We start from the raw sequence: 17,731 nt of genomic DNA, 5'->3' as shown, positions 1-17,731 counted from the left end.
CGTAAATAGAACGAATTCTAAGAAAAAATATATATACTCTTAAAAAGGTCGTTTGATTTGTTGTTGTGGAAAAAAAGAAAAAAGAAAATGTAGTTTGTTATCTAGGAACTTAAGTATAATAAGTAACATTTTTTTGTCTTCAAGTAATATAATTCTATTTTAGATCAAATACTAAAAATGTATACATTTGTATACGTAGAGAGGCGTGTGCAGTACCCACTACCCACCCAAATATGTGTACATTAAAAGCTTTATAAATATAGTTCCTCACACAAAGCATAACCTTACTTCTCCTCCTTTCTCTCTCTTTCTCTCCCTTGACACGCACACACACAACACACAAACACAAGCTTATTATATACTCTCTTTGATGGCTGGAGGAGAGAAAAGGAAAGGACTTAGCAAATCTTGTGCCCTTCTCATAGTGATTGCTGGGATAGAGAGGTATGCATTCAAAGGAGTTGCATCAAACTTAGTGACATATCTAACTGATGTGGTGAAGATGAGCAATTCAAGAGCAGCCACGACTGTCAACACTTGGAGTGGCTTCACTTTCATGTTGCCTCTCTTCTCTGCCCCTTTCGCAGATTCTTGTTGGGACAGATTCTTCACCATCCTCGCTTCTTCTTCTCTCTACTTTGTGGTAATTAATAATCTCTGTATGCCAACGTTTTACTAGAAACCAACATTAAACATGTTCATATATGATCTCCTAATCAAATTATCCATTTCCTTGTCTCTAACACCTTCTCCTCTTATTTACTCCATTCCCTTATATTTCGCGGTTAAAAAAAATAGTTTACCCTTGTTTTTAAGAATTTCCTTTTTGATAAAAAAAAAAAACTTAGAGCAATTCGAAGCAAATCAACCCAAGTTTTCAACGAGTCGTTCTGACTCTCATGTCCTAGAATTAGAGTTGAAAGTTATTTTTCTCGAATTTGTTTGTTTATAATGTGCTCATTGATCATGTGACGGCCTCTTCTTTGTGCACTTTTATGAGGTTTATTTGCTTGAAAAATGGAACCTTTAGGACATTAATCAAAACGTTTATTATGGTGGTTCGGTACTAAGCATGTGAACATTTCGATGGATTTACTTAATAAAAAATTAAAACCAGCTTTCTCGCCGACTGTTTTCTAAACTTCCCTTTTAGAGTATGAGACGTTAATGGAATTGAGCACATATATGGTTGGTAAAGTTTGGTTCCATAATATGATATTGGGGATCTTATCAGAAATAGCTAAGCCTAGTGTATAAGCAACTACAATAATGGAACTCGAATCATTCCTCACTAATAATTTAATCATTGATTCCCCATTAGTAAATCTTACACTATTTGCATATTTATTAAATAAAGGGGGAGAAACTCATTACTGTAATCTGTAACCGATTTTTGTTATTTTGATTGTATTTAGTATTATCATGTTTTTGTTACTTACGCAAGTTACTAATTATTGCCTTTTTGTTGGGTATTAAAAACAGGGCCTAGTAGGACTGACATTTACGGCATATGCTAGGTCACGTTCCACAAGTAAAACCATTTCTCTCTACTTCCTCTACACTTCACTTAGCCTCGTCGCTCTTGGCCTTGGCGTCTTAAATCCATCTCTTCAAGCCTTTGGTGCTGACCAGCTCGACCATGACCTTGACCACGAGCCATCCTCAGAGGACAAAGAAGTCAAATCGAACCGCAAGACTCAGTTTTTCCAATGGTGGTACTTTGGTGTCTGCGCCGGTAGTCTTCTAGGAGTCACCGTCATGGCTTACATCCAAGACACGTTTGGTTGGGTTCTCGGTTTTGCAATCCCAACCGGTTCCATGTTGTTGTTGATCTTCTTGTTCTTGTGTGGCTGCGGGATTTATGTCTATGCTGATCCAGCAGGTCAAGACCTCAAAGCTAAACCGTTTCAAAGGATAGTACACATTGTCAGAGAAAAAGTGTGGGGCAAAAATAAAATCACTCTTGTAAACAACCACGATTTGAATGCCATGGAGCTCGAGTAAGTCATCTCATATATATTTTTTTTTTACATTCAATGATGTGCACAATACGACTTTTGTTAGATGATTGCTCTTTGTTCTATATATAGGCTGCAAGATCAGAAGCCTTTATGTAACTGTAGCAACACTGAAGCTAACACTACTACTACCAAGAGCTCACATGATGAGAAAAGCTGCAAAAGCGGTTTCTCAGGGCTTGGAACCGCCAAGCTATTGCTTCGGCTTTTACCTATATGGACGATGCTTCTAATGTTTGCGGTCATATTCCAACAACCCGCCACCTTTTTCACAAAGCAAGGTATGACTATGAAGAGAAACATAGGACCAAACTTCAAAATCCCACCCGCAACACTACAAAGCACAATCACTTTATCCATAATCCTTCTTATGCCCTTATACGACAAAGTCTTGATACCGATCGCCAAGAAACTAACGAAGAACGAAAAGGGCATTTCTGTTATGGAAAGAATGGGGATTGGTATGTTCCTATCCATCATTGCCATTGTTATCGCCGCGTTAGTCGAAAGAAAAAGACTTAGGATAAGCAAAATGATGAAGACTTCGCCGGATCCGGATCCCATGAGCATATTGTGGCTACTACCTCAATACATTCTATTGGGGATCTCGGACATTTTCACAGTTGTTGGAATGCAAGAGTTCTTCTACAGCGAGGTTCCCGTTAGCATGAGGACAATGGGATTTGCTTTGTACACGAGCGTTTTCGGCGTGGGGAGTTTTGTGAGTGCTGCGTTGATTTCGGTTATCGAGAGTTACACGAGCTCAAGTGGCGGAAAACACAACTGGTTTGCAGATGATATGTCGGAAGCTCGACTTGATAACTATTATTGGCTTTTGGCTTTCACTAGTGCTATTAGCTTCTTGATGTATATTATTATTTGCAAGCATTTTAAGAGTAGAAGTGATGATGATCAATGTGATGAGCACTGTTAATAATAAACTAAAGAAACAGCTCTTTTTCAAAACTAGTTTACGATCAAATAAATTACACCATAACAAAATAAAAGAAAAATCAGTGTTTAGGTGTACAATAGTGTTGTTTGCTCTGTTTTAATACTCTGTTTTGCTTTGAAAAGACAATTGTTTTATTCAACTACTAAACCCAAACGTATAAAAAGGCTATTTAATTAATAGGCTGGCCTGATACAATTTTGACCCATCTATGCCTTGCTTCCAACAAGTAAAGTGTAAAACTTAGGGTTTAAGACGACAATTATAAATTTAAAAAAAAAAAACAAATTAGGGTTTCATAAACAAAGAGCCACCAGAAGAAGGACAAAGACGGAGAACAATCGACGAGAAACTAAAGTGATCATGACCTCTGACACAGTTTCTCCTCACTTGCTGTTCGAGATCCTCTTGAGTTCGCCTGTAAAGTCCGTGACAAGATTCGTTAGCGTATCAATGCTATTTGCAAATTGCAACTATCATCTGTAGTCAAGATTTCATAAGATCGTTCTCGTTACGATCTTCGAAGCAGAAACAACAACGTCTTCTATTAGCTTACAGTGGAGTAGATAAAGAGAAAGGACATGAGAATTCGGTCTTCAGCTCCTCATCATCAGAGGGATCATCATCACTCACCAGTTATTCTATCTCGTACGGCTTTCCCCCACGCACCTGAACTTCGTTACTCGACCTTGTAGCGTCCAGGGTTTCTTAAGTTTTGTTTACGGTGAAGAACAAGTCAATAAGTAATCAAATCCAGAAGAAGGGTTCTCAAAAGGTTCTTTGGATACGATCCTGTTGATGGCCAACATAAAGTACTGTGCGTGACCGAACCAATGTTTGATACCGGTACTCGAGTTGTAGCTAGTTATCAATATCAAATGCTTACACTGGAATCATCTCATCAAAACTCGTGGAGAAAAATGGAGTGTAGCATTCCTCACCGACCTCATTCTGAAGGTCTTTGTACCAATGGGGTTTTGTATTATTATGCTCACATGGGCAAAATTTTATGGAACCTAGCTAAGTGAGATTTGACGTGAGATCTGAAAGTTTTGATTTTCTCACTCAACTACCTGTGGAGGTTCGAAACTGTCTTAAATCTTCAAACTTGATCAGCTACAAAGGGAACGCAACCACTGTCACTCCAACGTCGAACTATTCATTTGATCTGTGGGTCTTGGAGGATTTCAAGAAACAGCAATGGCTCCAGGTAAATTTATCTGTTAGTCTTTCTACAACTAAACGGTATCGTCCTTTAGACCTTGGAGGTATTACTCGTACGGGTGAAGATATATATACATCAGATTCTCACAATGATTTTTATTTAGTCATTCACGAATGATGTTAAAAAAATTGTTGAGATTGATGTAAACTCATATGAGTTTGTACGATTTTCTGCGGTAGGTTATTTTATAGATTATGTAAAGAGTGTTATATGTTCTCTTAAATTCATTAATTTCCTCTCATTCTCTTTTGATCCTTACACATTAGTTGTATATTCTATGTTTTGTTTAGATTTCATCATACTACTCTTGCAAGAACACATCAATCACCTTAACTTTTGCTTTTTGTCACTTTCACAGTGACATATAAATCATTTTTCCTTTTAACTTTTGCTTTTGCTTTCTTATAATCATGTTGTCCTTAATTATCATTGCATAACGGCGATGGCGATGACGATTTCAGTTTCTAGGGTTTCCTTCTGAGATTGATTTTTTCAACGGGATTGGAAGAGGATCGAGATATGGTCTCTCGGTTTCTTTCGGAGTTTTTGCGGATTCGGTGGACTTCTCTTTGGATTTTGGTTATATGGGCTGGGGATTTTCGTTCTATATTGCCTTTAGTGGGTATTGATCAGGATCGGGTGAATCGGGAATATGAGATTTGGAGAGTGAGGGATCTCGCTTTTCAGGGATCAAGATCGGCTAGGTCGCGGAGACCACTGATTATGAAAGATCCGATGTGGTGGGTAAATGCTCTGGTTTCGTTGGGATTCGATTGTGATGGGTTTGGGCGATTTGGGTTCGAAAAAGGAAAGTTTGGGATTTGGTTTCACGATGTCTCGGGTAAGAGGATATTTTGTCTTCTCTGGCTTCGCGATTTGATGAGAGGGTCAAGGATTCGATGTTTAATTGACATAGGATTCGTTGTTCATTGCTGGTTATTTATTTGGTTTGGTGGGGTGCTTGGTTGTTGTATCTCGTTTGTCTTCGTCTCTCTGAGCTTTACTTTCAGAGCTTTCGTTTTACTCGAGTTGTCACTTAATAGTGGTTTGGTTTTATCAAAGGATTCTCAGTGTGTTTCGGTTTCTGGTAGGGTTACCATGGCTCAGTTGCATCTTAACAAAGGAAAAGCTGCATTGGTTCGAACTGAAACGGTGAAAATTTCTGACTCAGTGATGGTACATCGTATCCAGCAGTTTTCTCTAACCCTCATTGGGAGATTGATGAATCTGTTGGTTCAACGAATGGAGTCTTTGGTGGCTAATCTGCCAAAGATTTGGAAGCTCGAAGATAGGGTTGAAGGTGCGGATTTGGGTCAGGATACTTTTCAGTTTAATTTTGAAACTGAGGAGGATATTCAAGGTGTGTTGAGGAACGGTCCTTATCATTTTGATAATTGGATGTTAGCACTGGTTCGTTGGGAGCCCATCATTTCAAATACGTATCCCTCTGCCATCAACTTCTGGGTGAAGGCTACTGGGATCCCTATGCATCTTTGGGAGATTGCAACCCTTCAAGCCATTGGTAAGAAGATAGGGATCCTTCGTGATGTAGATGAGGAAACAAGTAGTTTTCTTGTGACTATTAATGGTTTTAATCCACTAATCTTTCATTTGGTGGTTCCGTTTAATACTGGAGATGAGGTGGTGGTCTCTCAAGAATATGAGAAGCTACTCGGTTACTGTAGCCATTGTTCTAGGCTCACTCATGATCTGAAGGTATGCCCTGAGTTAAGTAAGGGTGAGGGGGGTCGTGGTCAGGGAGATGCTGTGGATAAGAGAGGTGGGTCGTGGAATCAGCCTTTACCTCATCCGATGGCTCAACACTTTGAAGGTGGCTGGGAAAAGCCGAGGAAATATGCCAAGCGAGCTCTGGACTTTAACTCAGAGACAGTTTGAGACAGGAACCAACAACAGTTACGTACTGGTGAGAGCTCAAAAAATGGTTTTAGATTCCAAGCTAAAAATCAAGGAGAAACAGGTCAGAACAGGAGTTTCGGGAAACATACAGAGGCTCGAGAGGGTCAGGGTTTTTACATGGTCCATCAGTCACGTGCAAATCCGCCTAGAAAGAGTAGTGGTCCTGCTTGGCCGAAACCTTTGTATCAGGCGAAGAAGAATGTTGCTCCGCAGGCTGAGGATGCTGTTGAGGCAGGTATCCCTTCAGACTAGGCTGTGGGGGAGAAGGAGAGGGACTCAACCATGATTGATGTTCAGGGGATGTGTGGTGGTGATAATGATGCTGGGTTTTCAGTGAGTTCGGATGACCTACTTGAGGATGGGGAATATCAGGAGGGTGAGGTGCCGGGGCTGATCGAGGATACAGTGGCTGCTGCTGATGATGGTCAGACGGATACAGACAAGGGTGTGTCCGAGGCTGAGGATGATGATTCACAAGGTAATGTTTCTACCTCTTCTTCTTTTGTGGAGGGATTAGGGCAAGTTAATCAGGCTATGAAAGTTATGAATTTGGGCTGTAATAAGGTCATAAATGCTAAGAGGGTAGGTTCGTATGGGTCTAGAGGTGGTAGGGGGGGGGGGGGGGGAAACGGCAGGTGGTAGCTATTGCTTTGCCTGGAAAAAGGCTGTTAGCTAAAGCTTTGTTGTTGAAATCTGCAGGTGAGGTTGGTAAACAGAAAGGGATTCTCAGGCCAAAGCAGAAGAAGTCAGAGGATGGCAATAGGGGAGGAGGAACCCGCAAACTGAAGAATGGGATGGGGGCTCTCCCGAAACCGCCGGCTCAAACGTGAAGATCTTGAGCTGGAACTGTCAGGGCATTGGTGCGGATCTGACAGAGAGCTATTTGCAGGATTTATGGAAGCAGAATAAACCAGATATTTTATTCTTGTCAGAAACAAAAAGATGTTTTTCTTATTTACAAAAGTTTCAGAATAAAATTCGTTATCATCATTTGTATACGGTTGAACCCTGTGGGTCTAGCGGTGGTTTAGCTATTTTCTATAATAATAATATAAAACTTAATTTTCTTTATGCATCTGATCGGATAGTGGATGTTAAAGCTTTGTTGGGTTCTCAAGTTTTATTTCTTTCTTTTGTGTATGGTGACCATGTGCCTGGAGCTAGACAGGAGGTTTGGGACAAACTCATTCAAATTGGTTCTCTCCGGCAGGATCCTTGGTTTATGATTGGTGATTTCAATGAACTTATGGGTAATCACGAAAAATCGGGTGGTGCGATAAGACCGGTTTCCTCTTTTGTTCCTATTAATTCTATGATCCGTGAGTGTGGTATGTTAGAATTCCCATGTTATGGGGACTTACTTTCCTGGCGAGGTAATCGTTGTAATAATCAGGTAGTCCGTTGTAGATTGGATCGCGCTCTAGGGAATGAAGATTGGCATTCGCTCTTTCCTTGTTCGCGAGTGGATTACTTAGAGATGATTGGGTCTGATCATCGGCCTATTATAGCTTCTTGTGAATTATTTGGGGGACGAAGGTTTCGTCAGTTTCATTTTGACAAGCGATGGATGGGTAAAGAGGGGTTTTCTGGGGCCGTGGAAATGGGGTGGAATCGGACAAGAAATTTTAGAATCCCAGGGTTTATGGATAAAATCAGAAATTATCGGAATTCTATTTTCTGGTGGAGAAAACAGAATGTCCCGAATAGTAAAACTCTTATATCTTCACTTAAGACGGCTCTAGAGGATGCTAAAAAAGATGATTCTTTTTCGCAATCGGAAATTCACATTCTAGAGAAAAAGCTCAAGGATGCCTATTATGATGAGGAATTGTATTGGCAACAGAAAAGCCGAAAGTTCTGGTTGCGGGTCGGTGACAAGAATACTAGCTTCTTTCATGCTTCTACTAAACAAAGGAGAGTTAGGAATAAGATTGTAGGTTTGTTTGATCAACAAGATGTTTGGGATGAATCGAGTCAGGGTATGGAGAGGATTGCTTCTAATTATTTTAAGTCACTTTTTACTCAATCGGATGTTGGGGGTATTTCAGAGATGGTAGAAGCGGTCAACCCTTTTGTTACTGAGCGTATGAATAGGGAGTTAATTCAGGATGTTTCCGAGTTGGAAGTTCGAAAGGCTCTTTTCGCAATGCACCCGGAGAAAACCCCGGGACCGGACGGAATGACAACACTTTTCTTTCAGAGGTTTTAGCCTCATCTTAAAGGGGATTTGGTTGCTTTGGTGAGGGAGTTCTTTCGAACTGGTAAGTTTGATCCCAGAATTAATGAAACTAATATTTGTTTGATCCAAAAGGTTGAAACACCAAAAAGGATGGCAGAATTTAGGCCTATTAGTTTGTGTAATGTGAGTTATAAGATAATTTCAAAAATATTATGTTTCCAGTTAAGGAGGATTTTGCCCTTACTTATTTCTGAAACACAATCGGCTTTTGTTCCTGGCCGCTTAATCACAGATAATATTCTAGTGGTCCAAGAGATGTTTCACGGCTTACAGACCAATAGGATGTGTAGTTCGGATTTTTTGGCCTTCAAAACGGATATGAGTAAGGCATATGATCGTGTCGAATGGGATTTTTTGAAAGCGGTTCTAATTAGGTTAGGTTTTGATTCAAAATGGATTTCTTGGTTATTGTGGTGTGTGAGTTCGGTGTCCTATCAAGTGCTGCTTAATGGCCAACCTTGTGGCTCCATTTTGCCAAATCGGGGATTGCGACAGGGGGATCCTTTATCCCCTTACTTATTTATTCTTTGTACTGAGGTTTTGATAGCTAATATCAAAAAGGCAGAGAGGGAAGGGAAAATAACGGGTATTAAGGTTTCCCTTGACTCGCCCCCTATTTCTCATTTGCTTTTTGCGGATGATAGTTTATTCTTCTTTAAAGCGAAAGAAGAACAATGTTCAACAGTCATGAATATTATAAGCAATTATGGTAAAGCTTCCGGGCAAGAGGTTAATTTGGACAAGTCATCTATAATGTCTGGTAAAAAAGAGGTGTCGGAAGTCAAGGATAAGGTTAAATCTGTCATTAAAATCTCCAAGGAAGGGGTATGGGGTCCTACTTGGGAATCCCAGAAAGTCTCGGAGGATCACGAGTACAAGTCTTTAGTTATGTTCGAGATAGGTTGAATGACCGAGTGAATGGTTGGAATGCCAAGTTTTTATCTAAGGGGGGGAAGGAAGTCTTACTCAAGTCGGTGGCTTTGGCTCTTCCGACACATGTTATGTCCTGTTTTAAACTCCCCCAAGGTTTAACGACAAAATTGACGAGTGCAATTTCAAATTTCTGGTGGAGCTATGATGGGAAAGATCGGGGGCTACACTGGGTGGCTTGGGATAAAATGTGTAGAGATAAATCAGAAGGTGGCTTGGGATTTCGGGATTTAGAGACTTTTAATGATGCTTTACTGGCTAAGCAGTATTGGCGTCTAATACAGTTTCCAAATTCGCTATTTGCTCAAGTGTTTAGAGGTCGTTATTTTAGAAATAAACACCCGTTAATGGCAAAAAAACCTTACTCACCATCCTTTGGGTGGAGGAGTATCTTTTCGACAAAAAGCTTAGTGGAAAAAGGGGCTCGTGGTTGGGTCAGGGACTAATATTTCGGTTTGGCGTGACCCATGGATTCCTGATCAGCATCCTAGACCTACAAACGGTAGGGGACGACAACTACATCCAAATCTAATGGTCAATCATTTGATTAATCCACAGACTAAAGAGTGGCATTTACCTATCCTTCAGGAGTATATGGATCAGGAGGACATTCAAATTATTAGGAGTATGCCTATCAGCAAATCTTTTAAACCTGATCACTTGGTGTGGCATTTTACAAAATCTTGTCGTTATTCGGTTAAGTCAGGTTATAAGGTAGCTCAAGATATGAAGGCGGAAGTGATAGTTGGTCCTAACTGTAATGTCCTGATGGCTCAGGCTTGGAACCTTCGGTACCACCAAAAATTAAACATTTTTTCTGGCAGATCGTTTCTGGCTCTCTTCCGGTGATGGTGCGATTAGCTTCTCGGGGTGTACATTGTGATACGGTATGCAAGCGTTGTGAGCTAGCAGAAGAATCTATTAATCATACCTTCTTTGAGTGCCCTCGTTCCACTCAGGTGTGAGAGAGGGTTTTTGATGGATTACACAGGGATAAGTTCCCCTTGGGTTCGATTTATTCTAATCTAGATTTTATATATGGGAAAGGGTTAGGCCCTATAGCTCTAGGAGTAACACATAGTTCATTACCGTGGCTAGTTTGGTTCATATGGAAGGATAGGAATAACAAAGTTTTCCAAGGGTTACAATCAGAGCCAATAGATATTATTAATCAGGCTTTACAAGAGCAATTGTGGTGGGAGGAAGCCCAAATGGCCGCAAGGAGTGTGTCTAGTGTGTCGGAACCTGTGAAAATTCCAGAGACGACAATTCGGTGTCAAGTTGATGGTTCGTGGAAATCTACGGAACAAAACTCTGGTCTAGGATGGTGGTGTGGTGATGGTGAGAATCAAACATTCTTTTTGGGTGCCAGATGTCAGCGTCGTAGTGTGTCCCCACTTCATTCGGATATGGAAGCATTATTATGGGCAATGGAGTGTATTCTTTCCAGAGGTATTGTTTGTCAAAGATTCGAGACGGACTCTGCAGAGTTAATTTCAATGGTGCAAGATCCAGAGGAGTGGCCGGCTTTCTCAGCGCTGCTTGACGAGTTCCAGGTGCTTAGTGCTTCATTTCCTCATTTCACCCTTTCCAAGATCCCAAGGACGGTAAATGTGAAGGCTGATTGTTTAGCTCGTTCTTCTCGTTTTGTTAGCGTCGGCAACGACATTTGTAAACAACTTTCCTCCAGTTTGGGCAACCAACTTAGGAGTTCTATTTTAATTAATGTTTAGGTTGAAAAAAAAAAATCATGTTGTCCTTTTTTTGTAAACGGAAAGAAATTGGTAACGAGATTTCCAAGAAATTATTACTATACTAGATTAGGCCCGCGTATTAACGCAGATATAAGAAAAATATATAAAAATTTAAGTTGTATTCAAAAAATTAATTTTATTTTTTAAAAAATATATTAATTTTATTTCATTTGATTTTTTTTTGAAATACTGGATTTAGAGTTCACATACTCAATCCTACAATACAATTTCTTTTTATATTATTACATGCTAATAAAATTATATATTAGTTCTATGTACTCAATCCCAATGAGTAACATTTATAATTTTCATATCAAAAAATGTGCATTGTATCAAATTTATACCTTACTTAATATTTTATAAAAACTAAAAATTAATAAGATATAATTCTCAAAAAAAACTAACAATATCTTAAATATATTTGTTATATATTTTGTAATCTCATAAGTAATAGTTTTACTACTTGTCCAACATTATCATAAATTAATCAAAAATTCAAAGACGTTATTATGAGAAAATTATTTGTGTATGTAAAAATGAGTATCTACAATCCTTTTTATTTTAGAATTAATAATTGACAGTATAATTTATTTAATTATAGTATTATAGATGTAATTATCTATTTTTCTTAATTCTTTTTATTAAAGAATTAGTAATTTAAAATTGTTAAATTGACACTTGTCGCGCTCATATGAGTTACTAACTTTGAAAACCAAGATTTATATAATAACATAATATTGAATACGTTATGAAATCATTCACCGATTGAAAAACTTAGGGAAATTACATTAATTTCTTATTTTGGTTATCTTATTTTTCTTACATTATGTTAATCACTAATTTTAACACATTGAACCTTTACATACTTTAATCACTTTTCTTTATAAATTTCTTTGTACTATATGATTATAATAAATAATAATTGCAATTAAATTGCAAATATTTTCCTTATTAATTGCACATATTTTCCTATTGAAATTAGTAATTTAATAGATAATTTTCCTATTCGAATTAGTGATATAAAAGATTACTTTTGGTTTTATATACTTTCAAAAATAGTAATTGTAATTCTTTTATTTTAATTTTTTTAATTTTCCTATAATTATTATAAAAAAATTATTTTTATACATATCAAAATATTATTGATATATTTGATACATGTCGCGATTATATGAATTATTAACTTTGAAAACTAAAGTTTATATAATTAAATTCTCGTGGTAAATGAACGAACAATAACAACAATTACTGTAATAATAAGAATTAACCTGAAATGTAAATAAATTACTAACTATTTCCATTATTGTGGCTGACCATAACTCTCATACTTCCATGTGTTCATAAACTCGGTGAAGAGTGAAGGTGGAGAATTAAAGCCTTTGATCACTTTGTACTCTGTCCACCACTTCATGAAACTGCTGTCCTCCAAGAAAATCTCCGGCGAAACCTCACGTTTCTCAATCATCCCCCAAACGTATGCCTCAAACCTCTCGAGTTTTCCGGTTAATACCGCTCTCTCCTCACTTGTTATCCCCACTTGTGTCTCTAGCTGATTGGTAACAATCAACGATTCCTCAACTTCAGCCCAAAAACAAGAATCAAACGTTAAAAGATCACTCAAATCTCTCTTTTTGCACCTAACCGTTTCAATATTTTCCGCCTCAAACCATTTCTCTAGCATAACATAGTGGCGTGACCTTCCTAAGGTTCGGTAGTCTTTACGACCGTCGAGGTAATATTCAGCAATGTCTAGCGGTTCGATCATTCGTCTGTAGTTGTTCCCACCGAAGAGACACCGTTTCTTGAGAATAGACTTTTCACTCTGGGGCTTCTTCTCAACTTCTTCAACCATTGATATCCAGAACTCATTCAACTCTTTCTTCCTCTTCTCAAGATCTATATCAACAGATGAAACCACTCTAGCCTTGTACCGATCGTAGTAACCAATCTTGTTCATCTTGCTCATCTTTTTGTACCACTCTATATGCATCAGTGATATCTTCATGTCGTTTAGTTTCTTCAGCTGATCAAAACGCAGCTTCTTCCTAATTCCACGTTCCTCCATTCGATCAATAACATCATCAATCATAAGACTCGAATCCGTCATTAAAGACTGGTCCAAACGGTCTAGGATTTCACCGTAGTCTCTCCAGTCTACTAGACCATCCGTGGTATCACCTACCAGCAACTCCAAGACCGCCTCAGGGTCCTCGAAGCAAATACATTCTGAATCAAAACAGATCAAGAAAGTTCCAAAAGGCTTGAAAAGATCGGCCTGGATGGCCTGAGTTTGTGCAGCCTCAGCCACATGAAGGAAACATGCATTCCTCAAAGAATTCTCAAGAATCTGTTGAAGAGAAGCGTCTCCGGTTAGAGGTGAGCCGAACGTGATGCATAAAGGACGTTTTAGCTTTGGATCGATAGTTTCAAGAAGCCACAACGTAAAGAGAGATGCCACAGATCCTCCTAACGCAGCTCCAGTGATGATCACCGGTTTCTCAAGCTTGAGCAACTCCAGCAACTGCACAACACATATACTATAACTTTTCAAGATTCTGTTTTCTCATGGATGTCTGAAAAAACTCATGGGAATTTCTATAAATGTCTAAGCACAAACTATATTAAGAAATTGTAAGACATATATGATTATGGAAACACACTAACTTCCAAGATTCTTAATTTGTCTAAACCTTTTTCATAAAGTTGTTAGAAACCCAAAATAATACAAAACAAATTCTGAAGAGAGAGAGTGTGTCACAAAAACTATATATTGAGTGGATCAGTAAAAAAAAGGTTACCTTAGATTTGAGTTCACGGAGATTTCGATGAAAGGCAGAGGCAAAAAGCTCAAAGGAAGGTGTGTGAACAGAGAAGGAGGAGATCTTCTCGGAGCAGAGGAAATGAAACGGGTTGTTTTCATATTCTGAGCCAGAAAGACGAGTAAGACCATACCTGTTTCTGCGAATAGGTGGTGCCCCAAAAACCACAAATGTGGATTTGCCTTCTTTGTAAAACTTGACACCTAGACCTGAATCTTGATTCGAATTGGGTGATTCATGTATATGGGAGATCTTACTCCATGAGCTTTGTAAGAGACCGGACCTCAACACAAGCTTCCCAAGCTCGAAACCTTTTCTATATAACCAGGAAAGCTTTTTTTATTTAGTCAATGTCCAGAAAAAGAAAGAAAAAAAAAACAAGATTTTCAAGAAAACTGTTGAGCTATGCAAAAAGAGCTGAGAAGAAGAAAAAAACAAAAGAGCAAACAGAGAAAGAAAAAAAGTAAAGGACAACAAAAAAACAAAGAAAATGATTTTAGGACAAGAAGTTGAGCAAAGGAAAGATGAAAAGAGTAATCGTTAGTACTTACAATGAAGAAGAATCCATAGCATGAGCTGGAACAGATCTGTGGAGAAGCCAAAAGACTTGTATATGGACGAGTTATTATATCGATCTATTCGAATTTTTTTTGTATACAAATAACTGTCTGATTAACTATTGAGATATATTCTGAAAATGAGACAAATATATAAATGTCAGAAAATGAGAGAGGTCCTGCGGTCCATCTACTTATTTTGACAATATACTTAATTATTTTCATGATAATTTAAATAAAAAAAATGTATTTTTAAAAAGTCAAATCAAACAGTAAACGATTCCTCTTTGTTTCTTTGCCACAAAGAATCGTAAAAGCGTAGACCAGTTCAGCATATGATTCCGATATTTTTTAGTTGAAAACAAGTGTGAATACGAAAGACAGTTGCATTTTCTCTTTCTTTCTTTTTCTTTTTGGTTTTGATGCTAGTTAGAACGATAGAAGAAGTAAAACCTCGTTAACGATTTGTTTCGTGTCGGCTTAACCTTACGTAGTAGAATATAGTAAAATACTGTAATAAAATACTCATAAGTTTACTTTAAACCAATTTTACTATTTTAGTCATTACCAAAATAGTACCAAAGTAACTTCTAGAAATATATCCTCTGAATAGGTCTTCTTGCTCTTAAGGCCTTCCCCAATAATTCTCAAACAATCCCCGAACATATATGCATGACAGGCTCGAAATAAGGCCCAAATAAGATCTCCAACTAGCTAGAACTTGACCCAACTATGATATTATATACATAAAGCTTCTCAGTTCTCATCTCCTCCAATCAAATTTAATCTTGTAGTTTCATATTCCCGATACAAGAAATTTTCTAGTCCGAAGAAATGCCTAAAAAAGTAACCTTTTAGAATATAATTATACTATATGATTTTTCAAACTTTATTTATCCCTATTTTATAAGTGTAATACAAAACAAATTTCAGAAAATCATTAATTCAAAGAAATAAGTTTTTTTCTTGATATATATTCTACATACCGTAAACAAACATCGAACTCAACATTACTAACAAAAATAAACGCATTACAAACTTATAATAAAAAAAACCTCATAGATTTTAATTATTGCCTTTCACATTGACGACCATATCGCGTCATGTATTAAAAACCTTCAAGGACATTTGGGTTTGCCGCCGTGTGTCTTCATATTGGCGTAACAAGATCCACACTTCTCTTTATTACCGTACCTACCAGGGGGCACGCAGTTGCAGCGGTTGCAGCACGTGACGCACGCTCTCATACATACGTTCTGCCTCGAGTGTTGCCCACACCTCGTCCCACATAAAGGCACGCAATCTAGACCGTCCAATATTAGTTCAATGAATGATACATCTATAATCTAATCAACGGGGGATAAATTATACAAATATTTTTAAAGAAACAAATGATTTACCTATCCGAGTTCTTACGGGAGGTGGTGTCGGAGGTTTGACCGGTGGTGTCGGTGGTTTAACTGATGGTGTCGTGGGGGGTTTAACCGGTGGAGTTGGGGGTTTGTACGTAGGTGGTTGGACCGGTGGGGTTGTTGTGGGAGGTTTAACCGGTGGCGTTGGGGGTTTGTACGTTGGTGGTTGGACCGGTGGTGGTTTAACTGGTGGCGTCGTGGGTGGTTTAACCGGTGGAGTTGGCGGTTTGTACGTAGGAGGTTGGACCGGCGGTGGTTTAACTGGTGGCGTTGGGGGTTTGTACGTAGGTGCTACAACCGGCGGTGATTTGATCGGAGGAGTTAGAACCGGAGGTTTCGTTGGTGTAACGGGAGTGGTGGGAGGTTTGACCGGAGGTTTTGTGGTGGGTGGTTTTATGGGAGTAGTCGGCAGTGTAGGTGGCTTGTACGATGGTGTCGGAGGTTTGATAGCCGGGGATGGCGATGGAGGAGTTGGCGTTGGTAAAGAAACCTATAAAATTACAAACATATATACCAAAATTAACTTCATTCACGGTGGTTAATTACAAATTTAGTTAAAACGAAAAATAAAAACGTAGTAATACCTTGGATTCCTCACTTGAAGCAGCAAAAACAACCTGCTCGGTGATTAATCAAAATACTTAATTAGTTGCAATATCAAACAAAAAACGTAATACACATACTACTAGTACTTAGTATTTCGTAGTCTTTAACACTAGATAGAATTGAAAAGAGTACTATACACTTTATGTTAAAAAGTAAAGAAAGAGTAACTTACATTGGTAAAGACATGGAGAAAGGTAAAGACCCAAAGAAGTGAGAGAGCCATTTTTGTGGGAGATGAGAAAGTGGTGGAAGTCACACTATGAAGACCAATGGCCTTTTCTGCTATATATAGAAGTTCCTTATTTCTTAAATTTGTACTATTACAATTTATCAGTATTATCCATAATAGATATTTATTTAAATGCGTGGTAAGTATTAGGTTCAGAGCAGTTATTATATATGCATGCCAGCTTTGGACCTTCACTATTACAATTTACAGCAGTACATCATAATTTCTCAGAGCTCGAGGAACAAAAATATCAGATTCCCAAAATGGATTACTATAGATAATACATGAAAATTGCCACTTTATTCGTACCTCATCAACTTGGAATACTTTATCAGTAAAATAATTAAATTTTAACTCTATGGACTTTTTGGTGATATGTTTGAGTGAGTACCCCGAGAAACTAGTGGATGACATATTGCCATTAATAACCGTAACTTATTAAAAATAAACTACTATATAGCATTCGATTTGCCCATAAGGCTGTGTCCCTTATATATATTTCATATAAAAAGATGCCCTTCACTTCAATTCGATTATTGCACCAGTAAGAAAAGGATTTGTCGTTTATGAAGCTTTGCTTTGATAAAAAAACAACATGGCCTACGAAATTACCATACTGTGTTCTGTAATATCTTTAAGTTATAGTTATACAGTATTATATTCTATTATTCTTACAGAAAAAAAAAAATGTGTCATCAAATGAGAGATGGACAATAGCACATGAGTTCTTTAAATCGTGGCGGTGATAATTACTACTTTATTAATTTAGTTCTGATATTTCGAAAAAAGAAGTCAACAGTGTTCATTAAAGTGAAGAAATCGACAACGAGTTCAGATTTTATCATTACAGATGTCGTAAGTACACTCACTTTCCTCTTTTTTGTTAACATAGATAAATTTTTATTTGTTGTTTGTCCAAAAAGATAAATTTTTATTAAGAATGAAATGTTTGCTTCAACTTAATTTAAACTTTTATTGGATAGAATGAAACTGATTCCGCCACAGCATAATTTCATATATGAAGATGGAAAAAAAACAGAGGTATTGTTTCAGATATTTTGGTCTATATACCC

General features: G+C 37.8%; 6 protein-coding genes across 8 annotated transcripts; 4 read left to right on the top strand and 2 right to left on the bottom strand.

Moving 5' to 3' along the window:
• The first annotated feature begins 62 nt into the window (after window positions 1-62).
• Window positions 63-2,984, top strand: LOC104769732 (protein NRT1/ PTR FAMILY 5.8). Its single transcript, XM_010494013.3, has 3 exons — window positions 63-643; window positions 1,483-2,000; window positions 2,091-2,984. Exons 1-3 carry the CDS (start codon window positions 371-373, stop codon window positions 2,950-2,952), a joined length of 1,653 nt encoding a protein of 550 aa, XP_010492315.1. The 5' UTR covers window positions 63-370; the 3' UTR covers window positions 2,953-2,984.
• Window positions 2,985-3,268: 284 nt separating this feature from the next.
• Window positions 3,269-7,187, top strand: LOC147918511 (uncharacterized). 2 transcript variants are annotated; one of them, XM_087504223.1, is made up of 2 exons: window positions 3,269-6,590; window positions 6,812-7,187. In XM_087504223.1, exon 1 carries the CDS (start codon window positions 4,715-4,717, stop codon window positions 6,089-6,091), a length of 1,377 nt encoding a protein of 458 aa, XP_087360349.1. In that variant the 5' UTR covers window positions 3,269-4,714; the 3' UTR covers window positions 6,092-6,590; window positions 6,812-7,187. The 2 variants fall into 2 exon arrangements, with proteins under 2 accessions (XP_087360349.1, XP_087360350.1); XM_087504224.1 differs by having other exon boundaries at window positions 6,254-6,590.
• Window positions 7,188-7,358: 171 nt separating this feature from the next.
• Window positions 7,359-9,257, top strand: LOC104734080 (uncharacterized). Its single transcript, XM_087503556.1, has 2 exons — window positions 7,359-8,237; window positions 8,514-9,257. The coding sequence occupies exons 1-2, from the start codon at window positions 7,359-7,361 to the stop codon at window positions 9,255-9,257; spliced, it is 1,623 nt and encodes a 540-aa protein (XP_087359682.1).
• A 555-nt stretch (window positions 9,258-9,812) lies between these two features.
• On the top strand, window positions 9,813-11,606 carry LOC104734079 (uncharacterized). Its single transcript, XM_087503555.1, has 3 exons — window positions 9,813-10,072; window positions 10,273-10,888; window positions 11,601-11,606. Exons 1-3 carry the CDS (start codon window positions 9,813-9,815, stop codon window positions 11,604-11,606), a joined length of 882 nt encoding a protein of 293 aa, XP_087359681.1.
• A 548-nt stretch (window positions 11,607-12,154) lies between these two features.
• On the bottom strand, window positions 12,155-14,592 carry LOC104769730 (senescence-associated carboxylesterase 101). Of its 2 annotated transcripts, none has more exons than XM_010494010.3 (3): window positions 14,406-14,592; window positions 13,834-14,170; window positions 12,155-13,556 (listed from the first exon to the last, which is right to left on the bottom strand). In XM_010494010.3, exons 1-3 carry the CDS (start codon window positions 14,420-14,422, stop codon window positions 12,336-12,338), a joined length of 1,575 nt encoding a protein of 524 aa, XP_010492312.1. In that variant the 5' UTR covers window positions 14,423-14,592; the 3' UTR covers window positions 12,155-12,335. The 2 variants fall into 2 exon arrangements, with proteins under 2 accessions (XP_010492312.1, XP_010492313.1); XM_010494011.3 differs by having other exon boundaries at window positions 13,834-14,165; window positions 14,406-14,554.
• Window positions 14,593-15,338: 746 nt separating this feature from the next.
• Window positions 15,339-16,791, bottom strand: LOC104769729 (gibberellin-regulated protein 14-like). Its single transcript, XM_010494009.2, has 4 exons — window positions 16,602-16,791; window positions 16,408-16,440; window positions 15,812-16,313; window positions 15,339-15,714 (listed from the first exon to the last, which is right to left on the bottom strand). The coding sequence occupies exons 1-4, from the start codon at window positions 16,650-16,652 to the stop codon at window positions 15,530-15,532; spliced, it is 771 nt and encodes a 256-aa protein (XP_010492311.1). The 5' UTR covers window positions 16,653-16,791; the 3' UTR covers window positions 15,339-15,529.
• Window positions 16,792-17,731: the final 940 nt, after the last annotated feature.

Source organism: Camelina sativa, chromosome 20, assembly GCF_030686135.1.
Source record: "Camelina sativa cultivar CO46 ecotype springtype chromosome 20, ASM3068613v1".
In the NCBI taxonomy this organism is placed as follows: Eukaryota; Viridiplantae; Streptophyta; class Magnoliopsida; order Brassicales; family Brassicaceae; genus Camelina; species Camelina sativa.
The sequence above is the reverse complement of the archived record's forward strand: the minus strand, read 5'-3'. Positions and strand labels throughout refer to the sequence as shown.

Excerpts from the sequence above, each read along its gene's own strand:
- LOC104769729 (XM_010494009.2), bottom strand. The coding sequence starts at position 16,652 with ATGGCTCTCTCACTTCTTTGGGTCTTTACCTTTCTCCATGTCTTTACC. Across the intron at positions 16,441-16,601 it reads TTCTCCATGTCTTTACCAAT|GTTGTTTTTGCTGCTTCAAG; the intron begins GTAAGTTACTCT and ends ATCACCGAGCAG. Across the intron at positions 16,314-16,407 it reads CTTCAAGTGAGGAATCCAAG|GTTTCTTTACCAACGCCAAC; the intron begins GTATTACTACGT and ends GTAATTTTATAG.
- LOC104734079 (XM_087503555.1), top strand. The coding sequence starts at position 9,813 with ATGGTCAATCATTTGATTAATCCACAGACTAAAGAGTGGCATTTACCT. Across the intron at positions 10,073-10,272 it reads GCTCAGGCTTGGAACCTTCG|GGATAAGTTCCCCTTGGGTT; the intron begins GTACCACCAAAA and ends TGGATTACACAG.
- LOC147918511 (XM_087504223.1), top strand. The coding sequence starts at position 4,715 with ATGGTCTCTCGGTTTCTTTCGGAGTTTTTGCGGATTCGGTGGACTTCT.
- LOC104769730 (XM_010494010.3), bottom strand. Across the intron at positions 13,557-13,833 it reads TCCGTGAACTCAAATCTAAG|TTGCTGGAGTTGCTCAAGCT; the intron begins GTAACCTTTTTT and ends TGTGTTGTGCAG.
- LOC104734080 (XM_087503556.1), top strand. The coding sequence starts at position 7,359 with ATGGGTAATCACGAAAAATCGGGTGGTGCGATAAGACCGGTTTCCTCT. Across the intron at positions 8,238-8,513 it reads AGGATGTTTCCGAGTTGGAA|TTAAGGAGGATTTTGCCCTT; the intron begins GTTCGAAAGGCT and ends TTATGTTTCCAG.
- LOC104769732 (XM_010494013.3), top strand. The coding sequence starts at position 371 with ATGGCTGGAGGAGAGAAAAGGAAAGGACTTAGCAAATCTTGTGCCCTT. Across the intron at positions 644-1,482 it reads CTTCTTCTCTCTACTTTGTG|GGCCTAGTAGGACTGACATT; the intron begins GTAATTAATAAT and ends TATTAAAAACAG. Across the intron at positions 2,001-2,090 it reads TTGAATGCCATGGAGCTCGA|GCTGCAAGATCAGAAGCCTT; the intron begins GTAAGTCATCTC and ends TTCTATATATAG.